This window comes from Accipiter gentilis, chromosome 3, assembly GCF_929443795.1.
Source record: "Accipiter gentilis chromosome 3, bAccGen1.1, whole genome shotgun sequence".
Classification (NCBI taxonomy): Eukaryota; Metazoa; Chordata; class Aves; order Accipitriformes; family Accipitridae; genus Astur; species Astur gentilis.
Window position 1 is genome coordinate 47504689 of NC_064882.1, and position 17688 is coordinate 47522376.

Sequence of the window (17688 nt, forward strand, 5' to 3'; positions counted from 1 at the left end):
TTGCTTTGGTAGAAAGAGCTTTGGAAGTGTTTATTTTCTTTTTAAACAGAACGATTACCTATGTTTTTATTTAAAAAGCCAAATCCCTCTATAATATTTTAAAAGGCAAGACACTATGCATGGAAGTAAAATGCCTTGAACTTTGCACCAACCACAGCCTTGACCACATTGGGAGGAACCCAAGAGGAAAATAACCATCACAAAAACATCATATGAGCACCAAAGACACTTTCTTTAGATTTGCAAGAGTCCTGTCTGTGCTTAGGTAATGTCCTCTTGCCCTCGGACGAGCTCGGCAAGTTTTTCCGGGGCTCCCCCCTGCTGTCACTCACTAGGGTTTGACATCCATCACCTCCATCTTACAGGTGGGAAAGCAGAGGCATGTGGGTGTTGACTTGCAGGACATACTTAATATCAATAAAACTGGTCTTGCGGTACTTTGATTTCCTCCTCATCCTCCTTAGACCAGGTTCAGGGAACCCATATTTTGCACTTTTTTAATACTCTCCCAACTGCCCAGCAGCCAGTGCCTCGGCTGGAGCGTTGATGGGTTGGAGGCAACTATGGGTGGTGACCGATGTGTGTTTTCTGCCTTTCTCGCTGTTGCTTTGCTCTCTTCTGCGTTTGACTTTAAACTCCCTGTGTTGTCCTCTGTAGGGGGATATAGATGTCCACTCTACAATGTCGGTGAGTACAAGACTGCGTGTCGTGCGCGTTTGGTCTGCTCTGCTCGCACCTCAAATGTTAGAAGGTGAGTTGAACCAGAAAAGGTCCTTAGTCTCAGAAGGGAGTAAAGGAAAAGACTGAGTAGAAGTTTAAACCGATAGGATAACCAAGAGACCGGGGGAAAGGGTTTCCTTCCAGACAGGTCACTCACAAGCGTGCTGTGGCAGTAGCATTGCTAAATCGTTGCTTTTAGAGCACGTCGCAATTAACTGGCTCCTTTTATCCCCCATGCATCCCTAAATGTGCGGGGAATTAGGGGAAATGCCTGTTATTAGGGAAAGCATGATGGGATCTTCAACCTCCGCTTGAAAGAGAAAAGATCTTTGTAAAATCCACCCCCCCTTGCTCCCTGTGTTTTGTTCAGACAAATGCCCTGTGGGGATTTCAGCCTGACGTTCCTCCTGGTCTAAGTGCTCTGACCCGGGGCTTGGACCGCTAAGCCTCCCCTCTGGCTAGAGAGGTAGAGTAGTATTTTATCCACAAAACAGTGTGGGTTCTTGACATTTACTATCTCCCTGTTTGGATTAGGGCAATTAGCACAAAGAAAGCAAAGGAGACCTTTTGGACCTGCCTTCTGGTTCAACGAACCCCTCTAATTGTTGTCATTTCTGCTTGTTTCATGTGCGGGAGAAAAAGCCGTGGCATTTCTGCGGATAGATCGCAAACAAAGTGCTCTCGAGCTACCTTGTTTCCTCTATTCCCATGTCTGCAAGCCAAGGCACGTGTGAGCAAAGCGTGCCTCGTTTTTTTTGTCGGTGCGGCCCTGCTCGACGCGGTTGTGCGGTGTGAGATGCAACCGGCGTGGAGGCGTAGCCTCTACCCCAGCTTCTGCTTTTCTGCCTTTAACCCCTGCTCTTCATTTTAATGCTGAGCTGCCATGGTAGTATTGATATTTCATGCCGCGGTTGGATGCTTGTACCCCTTTTCCTGGAAACTGAGCATAGCTAAGCCTTGAGTATTTGCAGGCTCCGGGCACCTGGGGGTTTCTAAGTCAACACTGAGGTCTCAAATCAACGCCAGCTTCTGGAAAGAAAGAGCCTTGTTAAAGCAATTTGAGGCCAGCTTCCATCAAAGCCGTGGCTCGGTTGCTGGCAGGGCTGCGGGAGCTGCCCGCGCCGCCGGGGAGCGGGCAGGGATGCTTCGGGCATCCCCCCGCGGTCGCGGGTTTCCAGGAGCGGTGTTGAATGTCGACCGTCCTATGTGGTGTCCTTAGGGCGTACCCTAAGAGAGACAGATGCAGAAACTGGTATTGCCTCTGGCTTTTCAAGACTTTCAATCATTTAGAAGCCAGATGTATTTATTTCTTTAATTGAATCCAGTGCCTAGACAGCTATGGAGTCAGCTTCCTATGGAGAGGGGTGCATTAGTTTCATTAAGGTAAATCAATGAAAAATAATACCTGGAGGTCCCCTGGAAAGGGTCAGGAGTGGAGTAATCCCTTTATATGGTGAGACTTTGCTAGCTTGCTCTTAGTTGGTTTTGTTTTTAACTGCAACGGATTCTAATTTTCCTTTTAACCCCTCTAATTTTCTGTTCTCTAGGTAGTTTGTATTAATTGGTGGAAATAAATCACTAATCTGTCTGTCTAAAAGAGATTGAAAAATAAAAATCTGATTGCACAAAATAGCAGGACAAAGGAGTTATTGTAACGGAGTTTAAAATGTCCGGTGGGAAGTAGTTGTGGCTAATCCTGGAAGTTTCTTGGCGTTGTAGATACAGACACACGTAAATCGAGTTGCCTGGGATGCAGACGTGGACAGGGCATGAGCAGCATCCAAAATCCTCCCTGTACGGTCCTCAGGGGTTTCCTCTGCTCTCCAGAGATGATCCTGAGTCTCTTCGGGGGTTGCTCGGACCAGCTAGCCCTGAAGGTTGGGCAAAATGCCCGTAAAACGAGGGTGCCTTGGTGGGGAGAAGAGGGGCTGGTGACTGGAGCAGTGCTTGCATGGCTGTGTGGTCCTGCGCTGCCCGCGTTGCTGCGGTCTGCTGGCTGTGCATTGCTTTCCTGGTCTTCTCAAGTGTCTCCAAAATCCCAAATACTTACCAAAATGAAGGGGTCGAAACAAGAACTAATGGTTGCTTTAAAGCAAGGAGCAAAGCATTCAAATACGGTGGATTTAGCTTTGTTGGCTGGGGAGAAGGCTGACCTCTGATTAACCCAGGAACGCTAGTTAACTTGAATCCGGGTAAGCCAAGTTATCTTGTAATTACATGGTTTCTTGTCTGCTTTCAGCACTTTCAAAATTAATTGAAGCTAAAATGCCCAGTCCCATAAATCCTTTAAACCAGGGTGTGCACGCTTCTCTAGGTATTGCTTCCCTTTGTGTAGTCACCTTGGCATGTTTGGCTTTGATTTTTATTTTACAAACTTAGATTTCTAAAGCTATTTTATGCTTACTTTTGCATGCACGTACATACACAAAGAATCAGATGTGCGGTGCGGGGAATTTGGCAGCTGAAAATCCATCCTCAGCGTAAGGAATCCAAACATGCCTGCCGCCTCCTGCACCAGAGCCCCAGCGGGTACCTTCCAAAAACCCTAACAGAAGTTAAAGTATGGGTGGGTTTTTTCCCCTTTAGGCTCAAATTTAAGCGAAACAATAGACTTTGCAATTTTATGCTTTCCTCTTATTTCATCCACCGGCAACCCGAAATCTTGTAAGGCTCTTCTTAAGTTGTGAATGTGCAAAGGAACGTTGATGAACACCGCGTCTGCTTCCAAAGCCCCCAGCTATCTTCCTTAACCTACCCATGGGAGGAGAACCGCCTTCCCGAGAGGAGCCCAGCCTTCAAGTGCAATGTCCGTTGGGGTCCCCGCGCAGGGATCACTTGAATTGAGGTTGCACGGAGAAGCGTTGGGAGCTCATGCCCATCATTCGGAGCCCATAGCCACGTGAGCGCGGTTGAGTGCTGTTGGTGCGGTTGAAGTGGCCGCAATTAAGGACACGTCGTTTCGTGGCCGTCATGGTGGTGCCTTTACACAGGGATACGTTCTCCCTGGATCTTGCAGCCTAGGTTAGACGTAATAGCGAGAGAGAGCAAAAAAAGCATTTAAAAGTGCAGATCCTTATGGATTTCTCATGATTGCCATGGTCTTTCTTCATTGCGTTTCGTGAATGGCAATAAATAAGGAGAGCCCAATGGGTTAATTAAAAAACAAGATAACAGTAATTACTACAACTTTCACCATCCATCTTTTTCTTTTCTCTGTTTTTCAACTATAACATCTCAATATTGAAAACGGAAATTTAATGTAAGATTTAGATTTTGGAAAAATGTAAAACGAGCTGTAGTTTCATATGCTGTTTGTGTTGGTCACTCCGTAATCAGCTCTGCTTGGAAAAAAAATCTGAACTGAGCATTGATGGCTCATGGAGTGGAAATGGAGTGGGTGGGATTTGGTTTGGGTTTTTTGTGGTTTTTTTTTGTTGTTTTTTTTTTGTTTGGTTGGTTGGTTTTTTTGTTGGTTTTTTGTTGTTGTTGTTTTTGGTTTGAGCTCATCCTTTTTTCCAGTCTGTTCAACATCTGGGCCTTAAGTCATGTGTTAGTTGCGTTTCCAACAGGCGGCCGAACGTCACGGCAACATGCCGACCCTTCCTTCGGCATCTCGGCAAGCAGAAATCTGCGTAAATGAGGAATTTGGAGCATCCATGTGTGTGCAAAGGGTGGGAAACCCTTGGTGTCATTGTGTCGAAGGGCTCTGCTGCCAGGATGAGTGCAGTGTGCTCCAAGCCTCGAGATCTTTCCCCTTTTAGTTTTAACATCAAATTATAATTATAAAATTATATAGCAAAGATGAAGTGATTCAGTTCACTCTCTTTAAGTCTTCCTACTGCCATAATTGGCAGATGCTTCTCCCTGATAAATCAGCAGAAAGAAGCATGATTCTAGCTCTTCGTATGTTAGGGGAAAAAATAAAAAAAATCTGTATTTAATCAACTTTTTGTTTCCAAAATGGCAGCTGCTTTGTATTTAATGGAAAATCAGGCTCTTCCCAATGGAAAGAATGTTATTCCCAAAGCGAATACAAAAGAAAATAAAAGCCACAAAAGAGGAGGATAAAATACGTCTTTTTTTTTTTTTTTTTCTCGTTCATTCCAGTTGTGGAGCCGCACGCTCCAATCATGGTCGGGCCACGGCTCTGGTTTGTGTCAAGTAACTCGGAAAGTCTCAGCCCATGGACACAGGCACCAGGAGAGAGCCTTGCTCCACATAAGGAGGCACAAATAGGACCGAGAAAAATTAGGGCTACTTCATGCTTCCTGTGTATATATAGAGACTCGTTAAATGCAGGTTATTTATGGGTTTAATTCCTTTGCAGTCTGAGATGTCTCCGCTGTTGGAGCACCACGTTTTTTCCTTGACACCTCTTGTTGCAGGGTCTTGGTGTCTTCTTCAGAGATGAATGATCTTTGTGGAGACCCAAGCGGTGAGCACAGGAGGAGGAGAAAACTGAGGAGCATAAACCCCGTGCCTTGTCCAAGCCCACCCAGCAAGTCCACAGGTGGCTGTCCTCTCCCAGGGGTTGCAGTGAATTTAGCGCACCGTCCTTTCTTGGTGTGCTGCTCGTGTTTGCTTGCAGTGTTTGCTCTGAAGCACATCTGAATATTGGAAAATTAATATTCAGTGCTGGGGGAGGCTGCCAAACTGCCACCGTAGCAAGTCAAACGCCCCAGGTTTGTACAATTCGGTTTAGGGTTCCCTCCTGCTGCTGGGCCAGGGGTGTTGAGATACCCTCTGGGGGAAGAAAAAGCAGTTTGAGCTGTCATGACGTGCTCTGTCTGTGTATTTTGGGGTTTGTGTGAATTTTGGTAGCTGCTTCTCTGCTGGCCGCTGCACCTCTCTGTCTCCTGAGGCCGTTTGCAGCACAAGAAGGTACCGCAGGCGTTTGCAGTGCAGCTCGTAACAGCGCGGAGTGTTTTAGAGAGCGGGTAGATGGGACTTTCTTATCTTCAGTTGTTTAAAAAAGAGGGTCATGTAAAGAAAGCAGAAGGCAGCAGAGTTGGAATGGGAGTTTGATGCCATGGGCTGAACCTGCAGCCTGGTGGGAGAGTCGGGACCAGATGGGTGCGTGATTAATGAGAGCCTCTGCAGTTAAATCAAGTGGCTAACAAGGATAAAGCGTATAGTTCCTAGCATTTCTCACAGCATAATGCTATCGTATGCCTAACCTGGACTGGCAGAAGTGCTTTCCCACCCATGTTCTGCGTGAAGGTCCTTGCACAGATCTCTGAAGCATCTCAGCAGACCAGACAGCAGCTGGATGCTTCAATGCAGGTGCTGCTCATTTTGGGTGAGCCGGGCTCTGCGCACAACTGTTTCCATGCTATAAACTTTAAAAAAAAAGCAGTTAATTAAAAATATCCTGCCATGCATTTGGATGGTGTGCAAGGAAAAAGACGTAGATCTTGGAATCCTCTATTTCCTTGGCATATTTTGCATATGTGTATATGCAAAAAAACCCCACGCCCTAGCAGCCTCCAAGTGTAAGATTTGCTGCAAACTGCTGAGCGTCTACAAAAAGACCTTTGCCCAGTTGTGTGTCTGTGTGTGCCTCCTTAAGGCTTCAAAGAAACTGCCCAATGCTCAGTTGCAACAGCTGTGTCCTGAGGTACTTCCCTTCTCCAGCCCCTGCCCTTCCTTCTATTTATTTATTTTCCTATTTAAAAAAAAAAAAAGAAAAAAAAGGAAAAAGTAGATGTCGCTTGTTGACTCTGACAACGCAAAGTGAGGGAAAAATCTTGTGTTCCCGTGCATGTTCTTATCCTGGATCCTCTTATATCCTGGATCCCACGATTACACGTGGTTACAAAATCTCTGAGTTGTGCTTTTGCTACTGGGTGTATTCACTCCTGCTTGTAAGGAAGTAGATGCAGTTCGTAGTGCCAAGCCCCCTTGATGTCTATGTAGGAAAAATCTTGCCATGGAGCTGGTTACTCCACAAATTGTGTCATTTGGTTAAAGACCAAAAAACCCCAAACTGAATAAAATAACATTATTTTTAAAAAAAAAAAAAAGCCAAGAACTTCCAGATCTGTCTGTGGGAGCTGGTTGTGACTGTCACCCCCGATGTGATTTCTGCTGTGCTGATCTGTATGAGAGCCTTGAGTGTCCCACCAGCTTCGGCCAAAATAGTCTCCAGCTGTTGACCTTGGGCATCTTTGACACAGCCAAACTGTTACAGTTTTTCCTCTTTTATAGGAATGTGAGGGGGTTCATATCAGGCTGCAGTGGTCAGCGTAACTGGCTGGTTTATTTTTTGTGCGGTGAGGATAATTGCTGTATTTGCTTTTTTTCCGCTTTTCTTTTTTATTTGTCTGTTGCCTCTGAGCTTCTGTTGGGAGTTCAGCTTTGCCATGTGTTTGTCTTGCTGCCGTATCTGTGACAGCCTGTTTTCCCTTTAATGCTCAAAATAGAATATGTGGTAAATGTTTACTTCTGAAAATGACACCCCGTCGATTTTTTTAAATACCTCTGGAAGACAGCCACTTAAACGTGGGCTTGCGCTCGGCTTTCGCATGAGTTTGAAAGCAATCCCACTTCACGCAGAGGATGGTGGCCTTCCAGGTTGGTTGGAGCAACTGCTCTTTTTGCTCTTCAGGTGCCATCAGCTTTCCAGGTGAGTGGATCTTTGCACAAGACAAATTTCACCCGAAATTGTGTTAGTTGGCACTGCTTTAAGGTGTTGCACTTCATAGTTTACTGTGGTGACCCTGAGATATTTCAGCGGTGGAGGGCTGTCTCTTGGACCAAGCTGTTGTGTGATAGGGATGGTCAAAGTCATCAGAAGAAGACCAAAATCCCAATTTCACTCAGAAAAGGCTACGACAGTACCTTGGTGGTGATAGTCTGTTTAAATCTGGTGATTTGCTAAAGGCAACGAAGCTTCTTCCACAGATGACTACAGCCTGCCCTGCTCCCAGCCCAAGTACTCAGGTGTAGAGGGAGGGGAGCAACGCCCGCAGCTCGTCCTGCAGAGAGCATCGGTCCTCCTCCCAAACCAGAAACTGTCGTTCATTGGCTCACTTCTGGCATGGCAGATCCTGCTGAAAGAGAGGCCCTTCTTATTCCTGGTAAACCAAGGCACAGATGCCTGTCCCGTTCCCTGCGAGTAGCAGGGTGGATTTTGTAGCTGTTGGAAGGGAGACTGTTGACATGAAGGCGATGCCATTGACCGTTCCTGTGGGTCCCAGCTGTGCATTGAATCCAAAATGCCTTCCTCAAAGAAATGTGTGTGCAGTCATTGTCTTTCCTTCAATAAGTTTGGGCATCAGGAAACCTTTGACTTCGTAACTGCCAAGTAATATGAAGACCTGATGGGTGTCTAAGGCTGGGGAGCATCCCTTTCCCCAGCAGCCATTGCTCTGTGCTCGGGAGCCTTGGCCCGCAAGCGTTGCTCATCGCCAGCTTGTAGCTTGGTGCCAGTCGCCTTTTTCCAAGTCCGTAAGTCAACACACTGGCTTCGGTGTTCAGCTCCCAGGATGACTTCACGGAGCCAGAGATCAAATACCGAGCTTGACAGTGGCAGAAATCAATAAGCGGCTGTTAATTTTCGCACATCAGTCACCTCTTGTGTCCCACGCGAGTCATGTCTAACGCAGTGACAGGGCTCAGCCCACCGCACGTTCCCTGCTGGAAACCAGGAGCTGGCCTTCTCTCATCCTCTTTCCATAACGCAAACAATTTTGGGAAGAAAAAGTGATTTCCTCTTAATAAGGGTGCTGCAAAGACAAGTAAACAGAATTAATTAATTAAGAGTTGCTCTCTTGATAACTAATCTGAAGTTAATACTCTTAGGGAAGGATTTGATTTTCTGGGATGTGTGGTGGTGTCTGACCGTGTAGCACTTACGAGTCTAATCATCTCTTGGACAAAGACTCTGCATTGATTCTCCTTTTATGTTAAACATAAAACTTCTTAGAAAAATTAACTTTTCTTTTTGTTAGTCTGTATTGTTCCCAGTGATTTGATCCTTGTGCTGTTGTGTTTTAACTCCGTTGCTTCCATTCTGGCACCTTAATCTGGGCTTGGTTTAGCTGTGGTATCCTGCAGTTCTCCAGATCAGCACCTTCTCTCTTATAAACACCGGGGCAGATGTTTTCTCTACCTTTCCATCAAACTCCTCAGTGCCCCGAGGCCACTAAAAATGAGACATCAATTTAGGAATCTCCTCTGCCCCTTCTGTGTCCCATGGGTCCAGGTGATCCCATCCTGTGGGTCTGTATGTAGAAGCTTTGGTTTTGGACCACAGTCCCTGTGCTGTTGCCTCTCCGTGCCATCAGAGATGCACCTGTAGAGGCTGGTACAGCCAGGCTGGTCATTGATGCCAGCTGAGCTCCCACCTTCAGAGGGGGCATCTTTGGAGGACCACCCGGCTCAGGGTAGGCTTGATGCACTAGCCTACAGGCTTGGCCGACACACAGAGGTCTCCTTGACCATCCATTTTGCTTGGGGCTCTCATTTGTTCCTCCTGGGTCTCTTTGTTCTGGATACACTCACTTTTATTTGCAAGATATTGAATGCAGATCCACAGCTTTTTAAATAAACCAAACAACTAAACCAAAACAACTGTGTCCCGTCCCGCCCCCCCCCCCCCCCCCCCAAAAAAAAACCACAACAACCCACAAAACCCACCCCACAACTCAAAAAACCCCAAAACCCCAACCTGAACCCCCCCACAAAACCACTTTTATCAAAATTGAAAATGGATTTCTGGGCAATTAATGTGAGGTTTGTTTGGTTTTTAAGTAAAACTCTTAAAACTTTGCCGAGAGTACTCATTGTACATTTGTTTTCACTGGGAAGTGTTAATGTATCTAGGTAATGGTTTGGGGGATTTTGTACCATCTTCAAGTGGCTGCCAAGCAATTGTTTTTTTAAAAAAAAAGCAGCAATGAATAAGTGCATCAGGCTTGTGTTACGAATGTGGCAAATCAGGATGGCCTGGGCAAGACAGGAAATTTTCCTCTTAAGAGTTAACAGAGCTGATTTATTGATTTCGCCCATGGGGCTCTGGTGCTGTGGGCAGCAAGGACAGTCCAGAGGCATCTGGGGCAGGAGGATCACGCCTGTTGGTCTGCAGGGTCTGAAGTCTTCATCTGTGCCTACACAGAAAGCATCTGCAGGGGTTATTCTTGGTTTTATGTCGCTGAACAATTGCTCATTATTATAGCATCACATTTTCGTCTTCTGCAAAATATTCCACCAATACTGCATTATGAATTAGAAAAGTCAGCAAATTCAGTGTTGAAATTATTGGGACAACTTGTGGTGTTTATAGAAAAGTGGACATTTAATATTGAGGAATTCCATTTTTTTGGCCCACTTTTCTGTTGTATGAAGTCCATGGATTTGCATGTCTAAATATACTTAATCACATCAATCCCAATGCTTGTTGCAGATTAAAAATAAATTCTGTCGGTAGCAAAAAAATAAAAATAATTGGAAACTCTTGAGACCATTTGAAACCTGTCAGGCTTTCTTTTTCATCGAAATGCTGCATTAATTCTTTGGCGAGTTGGTGGAAGCCTACTCGGTGCTACAACAGGACTTTTGTTTGCATTTCAGTGACCGCGTTACACCTAATTTTGGCCAAGCGAAAAGCAGGAAGCACCAGCAGGTTCCTCCTCAACGAAGCCAGAGTTGCTCTTGCAGGGTGGTGGGATGAGGTCCCTTGGAAAACCGGCTCGGGTCTCTTCTGGGACCCTCTGGTCAGTGGCCGTTGCCAGCTCGTGCCACCACCGCGGCTCTGGCAGCGGTAGGTGTGTGCCGAGGAGCCCCGTCTCCCCCTGCCACGAGGCGGGTAGTGGCAGCAGATTCCTGATTGCACGTTAAGATTAATGGGTATTTATTTTAACAACCATTCCGTTTCAGTAGCTTTTAATGAGTCCTTTGATAGCAAGTTCCTTAATTAACAAGGCAGCCTTTCAGCGTTTCCTTTCCCTAATTGTTAACATATTTCCTATTTTCAAACAAATGTGCTACCGTGAGCGGTGCCGGCTCCGTAGCCTCCCTGCTGACCTTCCCTGCGGTGGCTGCCTGTCCTCCCGGGAACCCGGAGGCTTCCATCTGCTGCCCAAGGATGAAATACAGATGAAAAGAGATGATGTCATGGCTGGTCTTCCGAAGCGTGATTGACTTGGTGGGGTCCATAGGGAGTAGCCCATGGCGATGTGGTCTGGTAGGTGTCCCTTGGTTGTGTCTTTGGGAGAGCTTCAGAGTTTTGGCTCTGCCCTTTTGCTGGTTGGCATGGCCATAAGGAACCCCTCTAGATGTCCTACTCGTGTGCCCAGAGGAAGACTTGGTGGGACAGGGAGGGCAGCGTTGCCTTAAGAGGTGCCATGGAAACCCCAACTGCAAAGAGGTTGCACCAAAGGCCATGGACAGAGGGGTTCATTGCTGGAAAAGATGAGGACAAACCAATTTGAGTCTCAAAACAAAAACCCATGGCTTTTGCTCTGATAATACGCTCAGAATTGCGTTAATATGCTCAGAATTGCTTTGTTTCCCTGAACATTGGACCGAGGTGGAGCTCGGTGGGGGTGGCCAAGCAGGCACTTTGGCATCTTGACCGTTGAGTTGCGTCAACTTTCACTCGTGACCCCCATTTTCCCCACACAAATCCAGTTCATTTTTAATGAGGTTTGTAAAGGTCTTGAATAAATGAGTGAGACTATAGAGGTGTTTCTCGGAATTGCTTGGTGAAATTTTAAGCTCTTCAGTTTTCTGTCAAGTTGGTAAATGAGCTATTGGTGACTTTAAAGTGGGGGTTTTTGTCCCCTTCCCTGCAGACAGCTCAGGTCGTGGTTCTGTTCCTCCTCCTTTGCCTGCCTCTCCAAATCACATCTTGCATTTTAGATTGTTCCTGAGCTGGAGGGACCACAGTGTTCAGGCAGTTAAAGCATCTCTGAAATACAGGCAGGGACTGAGCTGGTTTGGAGCTGTGCCAGGGAACGGGATCGGGATGTAACTGTGTGATTTCTCAGGGCATTGGCACAGGGAGAGCCTTTGGGAGTGCCACCGGTTCCGCCATGCGCTCGCAGAAATCATCAGGGTAATTAGCACGAAGTCTAAGCTGTCCTAGCTGAGCGAGGCGGCTCCTCTGAACTGTGGGGTTTTCTAGGAGCAGCAATGTCTGGGGTTGACATCTCGGAGGTATCCTGCTCGATCTCCATGCCAAGGCACATGTCCCGACACTGCTGCCGTGGGTGGTGCGGTTAATGATTTCGGGAGGGGGGGTGAGGCTGGTGGAAAACGCGTTCATCACTGGCTCGGCTCCACGAGTCGGTGTGCTGGGCAGGTGGCCCAAGGTGAGCGGGGGCTCTTTTCTCCCAGTGCTGCAGGAAAGCTGAAAAATGAACTGGGGAGGGGAGGGAAATAACACTATGAAATGAACCTGAATAATAAATAAGTGCCAGAGAACCAAGATGGGCACATTGTGGTATGAGGATGTACTTGATATCTGCCAGTGTGCAGCCCAAACCATCCCAAGTGTGAATACAAACAACCTTCTTCACTTGCAGCCGCAGCTTATTAGTAGTGATATATCAGTGTCCTGGTGTTGGTTTTTCTCCTGTCAACAGCAGCTGCTTATCAAGCAGATATTGCATAGTATTTCTGGGGAAATAGTCTAAAATTGATGTTTGTAAGCCATTGCTGATCTTACAAGGAGCTGCTGTAAGTGGGCATCTGTTGTGCTGAGTTGTCGGGATGAGGCAGAAAAGGATTAGGTTCAGTCTTATTTATGAGAGTGAAAAACACAAATTCTGGAAGGGTTTTAAGTCTTGGTGCCCAGGGACTGAGATGCTGGTCATCCCTGGTGGTACCTTCTTTTCTCCAGCCAAACATTGAGCACAATGATTGAAACACCTGTGGCATCTCCAAGCCCTCTAATAAATATAAGGAAAAATAGATTAATGCTTAAAAGGCAGAAAAAAAATACCTGTATACACTTTTGTCTTTCATCCAGTAATATTGGACCTAAACTGTCAGGCATGTGTATATTCTTAAATCTAAGATGAAAGACCAGGTCTTTTTTAAGGCAGAATGTTTTTTAGGTGTTTAAATCTTAAGAATAACAGAAATAAAAGGTCAGGTTCTCAGCTGGCACGAGAAGATTCAGCTTCAGAGTTTTCAAAGACACAGTGCACATTTACACCTTAAAAAAGTTTTAGGCCTGGCCAAATCCTGTGTGAAAAAGGAAGGAGGAGGGAAGGCTGAGCCAGAAGCTGCTCCTGGGCTTGTCGGTTGGTTCCCCTTTACCATCTTTGCAATGAGCCACAGTAGAAAATACTCGCAAAGAAAGTCCTGAAGTACCACTTACGCATTGCTTTTGCGGCGAAGACGCAGTAGAGTTGTTGTGCTGTCAAGCCCTGATGATTAAATCACTTTTTCCATCCCGTCTTCCTCGCGTTTGGCTTATTAACTTGACATTTCATCTCAATTATTTGCTCTTCTTCACGCCCTCCCAGTGTCGCTTGTCATTCACTCTTTATTCGGGCAAGTCTGGCTGGCCGGAGGAATGCGTGCAGCGGGGCAGGCGTGTTTGTTGCGGCTGTTGCAGGCGTAGGTAACCCTTTAGGCACCTCCACCCATGCTGATCTGACCCTTGCTTGGCGCACAAGAAGGTTGCTCCTTTTAAATTTTTGTCAACGGGGCAGAAAACCTTCCTGAGGGGAGTCTTCTTTTGCCTTTGTCTGGGGTTGAGCGTCTCCAAGGCTTCTCCAAGGGTTGCAGCCCTCTATGCAAACTGCTGATGATGTGCAAGCATGAGCTACTTGTTGGGATTTTCTCCTACTCTTCCAAGAAGGGTAAGGAGCCCTGTCCCCCATACCCAGCATGGGTGGGGGTCCCAGGGCATGGCTGCAGAGCTTTGTTTTCTCATCCTCTGCTTCCATCTGGGTCTTCTGCTCAATAACACATCAAAACGAACTTGGTCATAGCAAAAACTCGTGTCTGTTGGAAGTAATGAAGAAAAATCACAGTCAGGTGGCGGCGCGCTTCCCACTGCGGTCAGGGATGAGGAATTGGCGTGAGCGGTGTTTTAAATAACCGAATGTGTCAGAAGGACACAAGTAAATGATGAAAGGCAAAAAAAAACCCGGTGCTCTGCTAAACTTTATGGTTGCTATGCTTCATCTTAATTTTAGTGAAGGTGTTTGTTTGGAGGTGAGTAACGAATGCTCCTGGAGCCTGGGAACGGCAGTGAACAGTGGAGATGAAGTACCCTGCCTCGTAATGCATGGGTCTGCTCTTTTTTTTTAAAAATAAAAAATGACTTTTTCCCCTCCTGCTGAAGATGAATATGGCCCGAAGATCCAAAACAACTTTGCAAAGCTGGTAAAAACACTTCCCAGCACACGCATCAAACATTTGCTCATCTTTCCGTGCTGCCGCAATGAAACTTGTGATGCTTAGCTTGAAACACCACGTAAACCCCTTGCTTTAATCCCAGTTTAAATACAATTTGTAAAGTGCTTGTAAAAATCTGTGAGATCTCCTTAGCCACTCCTTGTTTTCAAGAAAGCGTGTTAAAGTCTTTTGTGTGCATTTGAAAACTTAATCTCCTTGCTGAAGCTGTTTTCAGGGTAGCACCATTATCCAGAAATATTATTGTAGGGTTACACATGCAGACATCAGGATTGTTCCGTGCAGTGTCAGCCAGTGGGTTTGTGCAAGTCTGTGCTCTTGTGCCAAAGGATTTCCCCGTTTTTATGGGTTTAATATATGTTGCCAATCTTACCTACCCAAATCTTACGTGCTACAAATTTTTGATTGTACACAGCAATACTTGAGGAATGGGGCAAGTCTTTTGAGCATTTGGAAATGAAGGAGAAATTTGGATAGGTTGAAAAATAAATGCTCCCATGTGTTCAGCACCCCTGCATGATGCTTGGTTTTAGTTGACTGAGAGTGTGGCACCTGTAACCTGTGAGACTTGCTGCTGTGATGCAAAACAAATTCACTGAAAAGAAAAAACCCCTCAGCTTTATAAGCGTTGTGTGTGCGACATGGTCTGAGTTTGTTTAACGGCCTCATGGGTACTTTGGTTTTCCTTTTATGCTTCTGGTCAGTCAGCTTGGATTCTCTGAAGCACTTTGCTAAATGCAGAGTGCTCTCCCTGCTTGCTCCCGAGCCTGCTTCTCGGGAGGATCGGGCTCCTACAAGGCAGAGCATCGTTCTTCTGCGGGACGAGCCAGCCAGCACCTGGGTAGGGATATCTCTGTTGCTCTTGCAAAGGTCGTCTTCTCCTCTGTCCCCTCCTGGCATCTCAAGAGGATCAAGAATCTGTAGGTCTTTAGGTAGGATCTCAGTTCTTCGTATCCGTGTCATCAGCTTCCCTTTCTTCTGACGGTGGCTCTCCTGGTAGCTGGCGCTTTAGCCAGGTCGGGGTGTGGGTTCTTGAGCTCGGTGACCTGCTTATGGCCTTTCGCAGGAGATGGAGCTTTCTGAGCACCCATCTCCCCTTCTCCTGGTCCATAGCCATCCCTACCCCCACCATCTTTCCTTAATACAGCTCTTCTTTGAACATCGTAAGTCCTCAGAGGCATTCTGGGCTTCCTGCCTGACAGTTCAATTCCATCAATGCAGGGGCTTCACCCATCATTTGAAGATCAGCTGTTTCAAATTCCACAGTTCAAAAATGTAAGCATGCTAATTAAATCGCCTGTAGTGATTTCTCTTGCCTTGCAATTGTTTCTTGATCGGAAAATGGAAGGCTTATCTAGGGTAGCTCCTCTTGCTGTGAACTGTTCACATGATTTATAGCTTAAGATCTCAATTGTTCCCCAAAAGTGAAACATAACAGTGTTCTCAGTTTCCTTAATAGCTGAAACTCAAAACTTCTCATACTTTCATTATAAATATGAACATTTCAAGAGGTTTAAGTAGTTTCTCTCTGCGTGGCAGCCTTGGCTGTGGCCTCCTCCTGTAACCCCCCTATTTAATCACTACAAATTAGGGGTGGCTTGGGAGAAGGCAAACATTGATAACTGCATTCCCCGTGGTCCAAGCAGGTGCAGGATGCCTCCGGGTGCTTGAGGTTATTCCCCACTACCCAGCCCTGGGGAGCAATCCTATCCATGTAAACACAACTGACTTCTTCAGTTGCCTCCTTGCCTTGATGTTTCCTTCTCCTCGGTCCCCGCTGGCGTCTGGAAGGCACCACACAGTGCTGGAACTGGGCTGAAGAGCATCAACATGCTACTTTAGCCAAGGCTAAACGTTGAACTATGAGCCTCTGCTGTTGGAAAGGGATTTTGAAATTCCTGTCTTGGTATATATATATATATAGACACTGGTTTAGTTGCAAGCTGGAGTTTTGAACTGTCATTGGCACTATTTTGACCTATCAACAAGGTTACTTTAGGCAATCTTATGTAAGATGCCATATAAAATACGGTATAGTGTCTTGCCCATGTTAGGATGTGATAACGAGAGATGCTTAGAGCTCTAAACATCCCAAGGTTCTCCTGGGTGTGAGCTGCTCCCAGGCACTCTGCACCTGACAAGGTCTAATCCTGCTAGTAGCAAGTCCTAGGAGGTGATTCCCTTTAAAAATGGTGGTTGTGAGATTGAGCTGTCCGTGAAGGTCCCACAGCAGATGGGACACGTTAAAGAGGCTGGTGAGTCCTTGTCTGAAGAAGTTCTTCTTGCCTTTCGTGTGCGATAGCCTTAATAAATCTCCCTTTTCTCTTGCAGGGGAAGGTGGCACAGACAGCTTGCATGTCGGCGTGCAAACACCTCTCCACCTCGCTGATGCAGCTGCTGCTGGAAGCTGAAGTGCGGCAGCTGACGCTGGGAGCATTGCAGCAGTTCAACCTGGACGTGGAGGAGTGTGAACGTAAGACGCTAAATCATCTCGTTTTCCATGTCTCGCTTTGCCTGTTTGTGTGTCAGGACCGAAGTCGGGGATTTTAGTGATGCCAAGTATTTGGGACTGGTGAACGCCTGCAGAGCTCCCTGGTGCTGTCCACGATGATGCTTGGCAATATCTTCAGGACAGAAGCAGCCCTGCAAATTCTGAGAGATCAAAGCTTTACTCTTCCTTTTTCTCTTTAATGACACCTTGATGCTTTCCAGACTATCCCTGCTTTCTGAGGTGGAGTATTTTTAAAACAGGAGGGATTAGAGTGGGTAAAACGTGAGAAGGGCTAAGAAAAATCAGTTTACTTAAGACTGTTTCTGAAAACAATAACTGGCTTATGTTCTTAAGAAGTTCTGGTCCTCTCTTGACCTTGGCTGTTTGTCTTCTCTATCTGCTGCAGGGAATTTTTTCTCAAAGCGAATCCTTTTTGCAAAGTCACTGATACAGAAAAGAGATGTCTTGTGACAAAATGACTACATCTGTTCAGAGGTGTGCGTGGAGCTTCGTGGTGCCAGCACCATGGCTTTGCTCTCAACCCTGCTTATTTCGGTTCATCTAGCTTATACCTGAATTAGCTCTGAAATCATAAGATTTCCCTCAAGTTGCTTGTTACCCTACTCAATAGAAGGGTTAAAAAATGTAGCACAAAACTCACAAACCACGTTTTTTCTTCCTATTTTTATAAATAAGCTAAAGTAGAATGAACGCACTTCTGCACAGGAACCTTATGAGGGGGATGGATTTATGATTGGGATTAATACTGGGATGGATTAGTAACTGTGGCTATGGAAAACAGAGCTTGATAGGATTGATAAAGAGTTCAGGAACTCTTTGATAAAGTATTTTGGGGAAGTTTTTTTCCAAATATCCAGTTTCTTGGTTGAGGTGGAGATTGGAATGTATCTTGTTTAGATCATGATAAACTCGTTTACTGCAGAGTCTTCTGAAATGCTCTTTGGCCTGACGTGGCTCCCATTAAACACCACAGCAAAATAGTCCCTGGCCTCAGGGCAAATGGTATCGGAGCCTAAATAGCGGTGGGTTTGCTTTTCCTGTCTCTGATAACTCAATGAAATCAGTTGTATTGGTTTCATCAT

At 46.1% G+C, this 17688-nt stretch overlaps 1 protein-coding gene across 2 annotated transcripts in view; it reads left to right on the forward strand.

Moving 5' to 3' along the window:
• The window catches only part of EXOC6B (exocyst complex component 6B), a 306757-nt gene that overhangs the window by 204488 nt on the left and 84581 nt on the right, over positions 1-17688 (forward strand). The window contains exons 19-20 of one of the 2 annotated variants that reach the window (XM_049792431.1): positions 658-687; positions 16426-16567. In XM_049792431.1, coding sequence (XP_049648388.1) covers positions 658-687; positions 16426-16567 — 172 coding nt within the window. The remainder of the gene's footprint in view (positions 1-657; positions 688-16425; positions 16568-17688) is intronic. The other variant, XM_049792440.1, reaches the window with a different exon arrangement.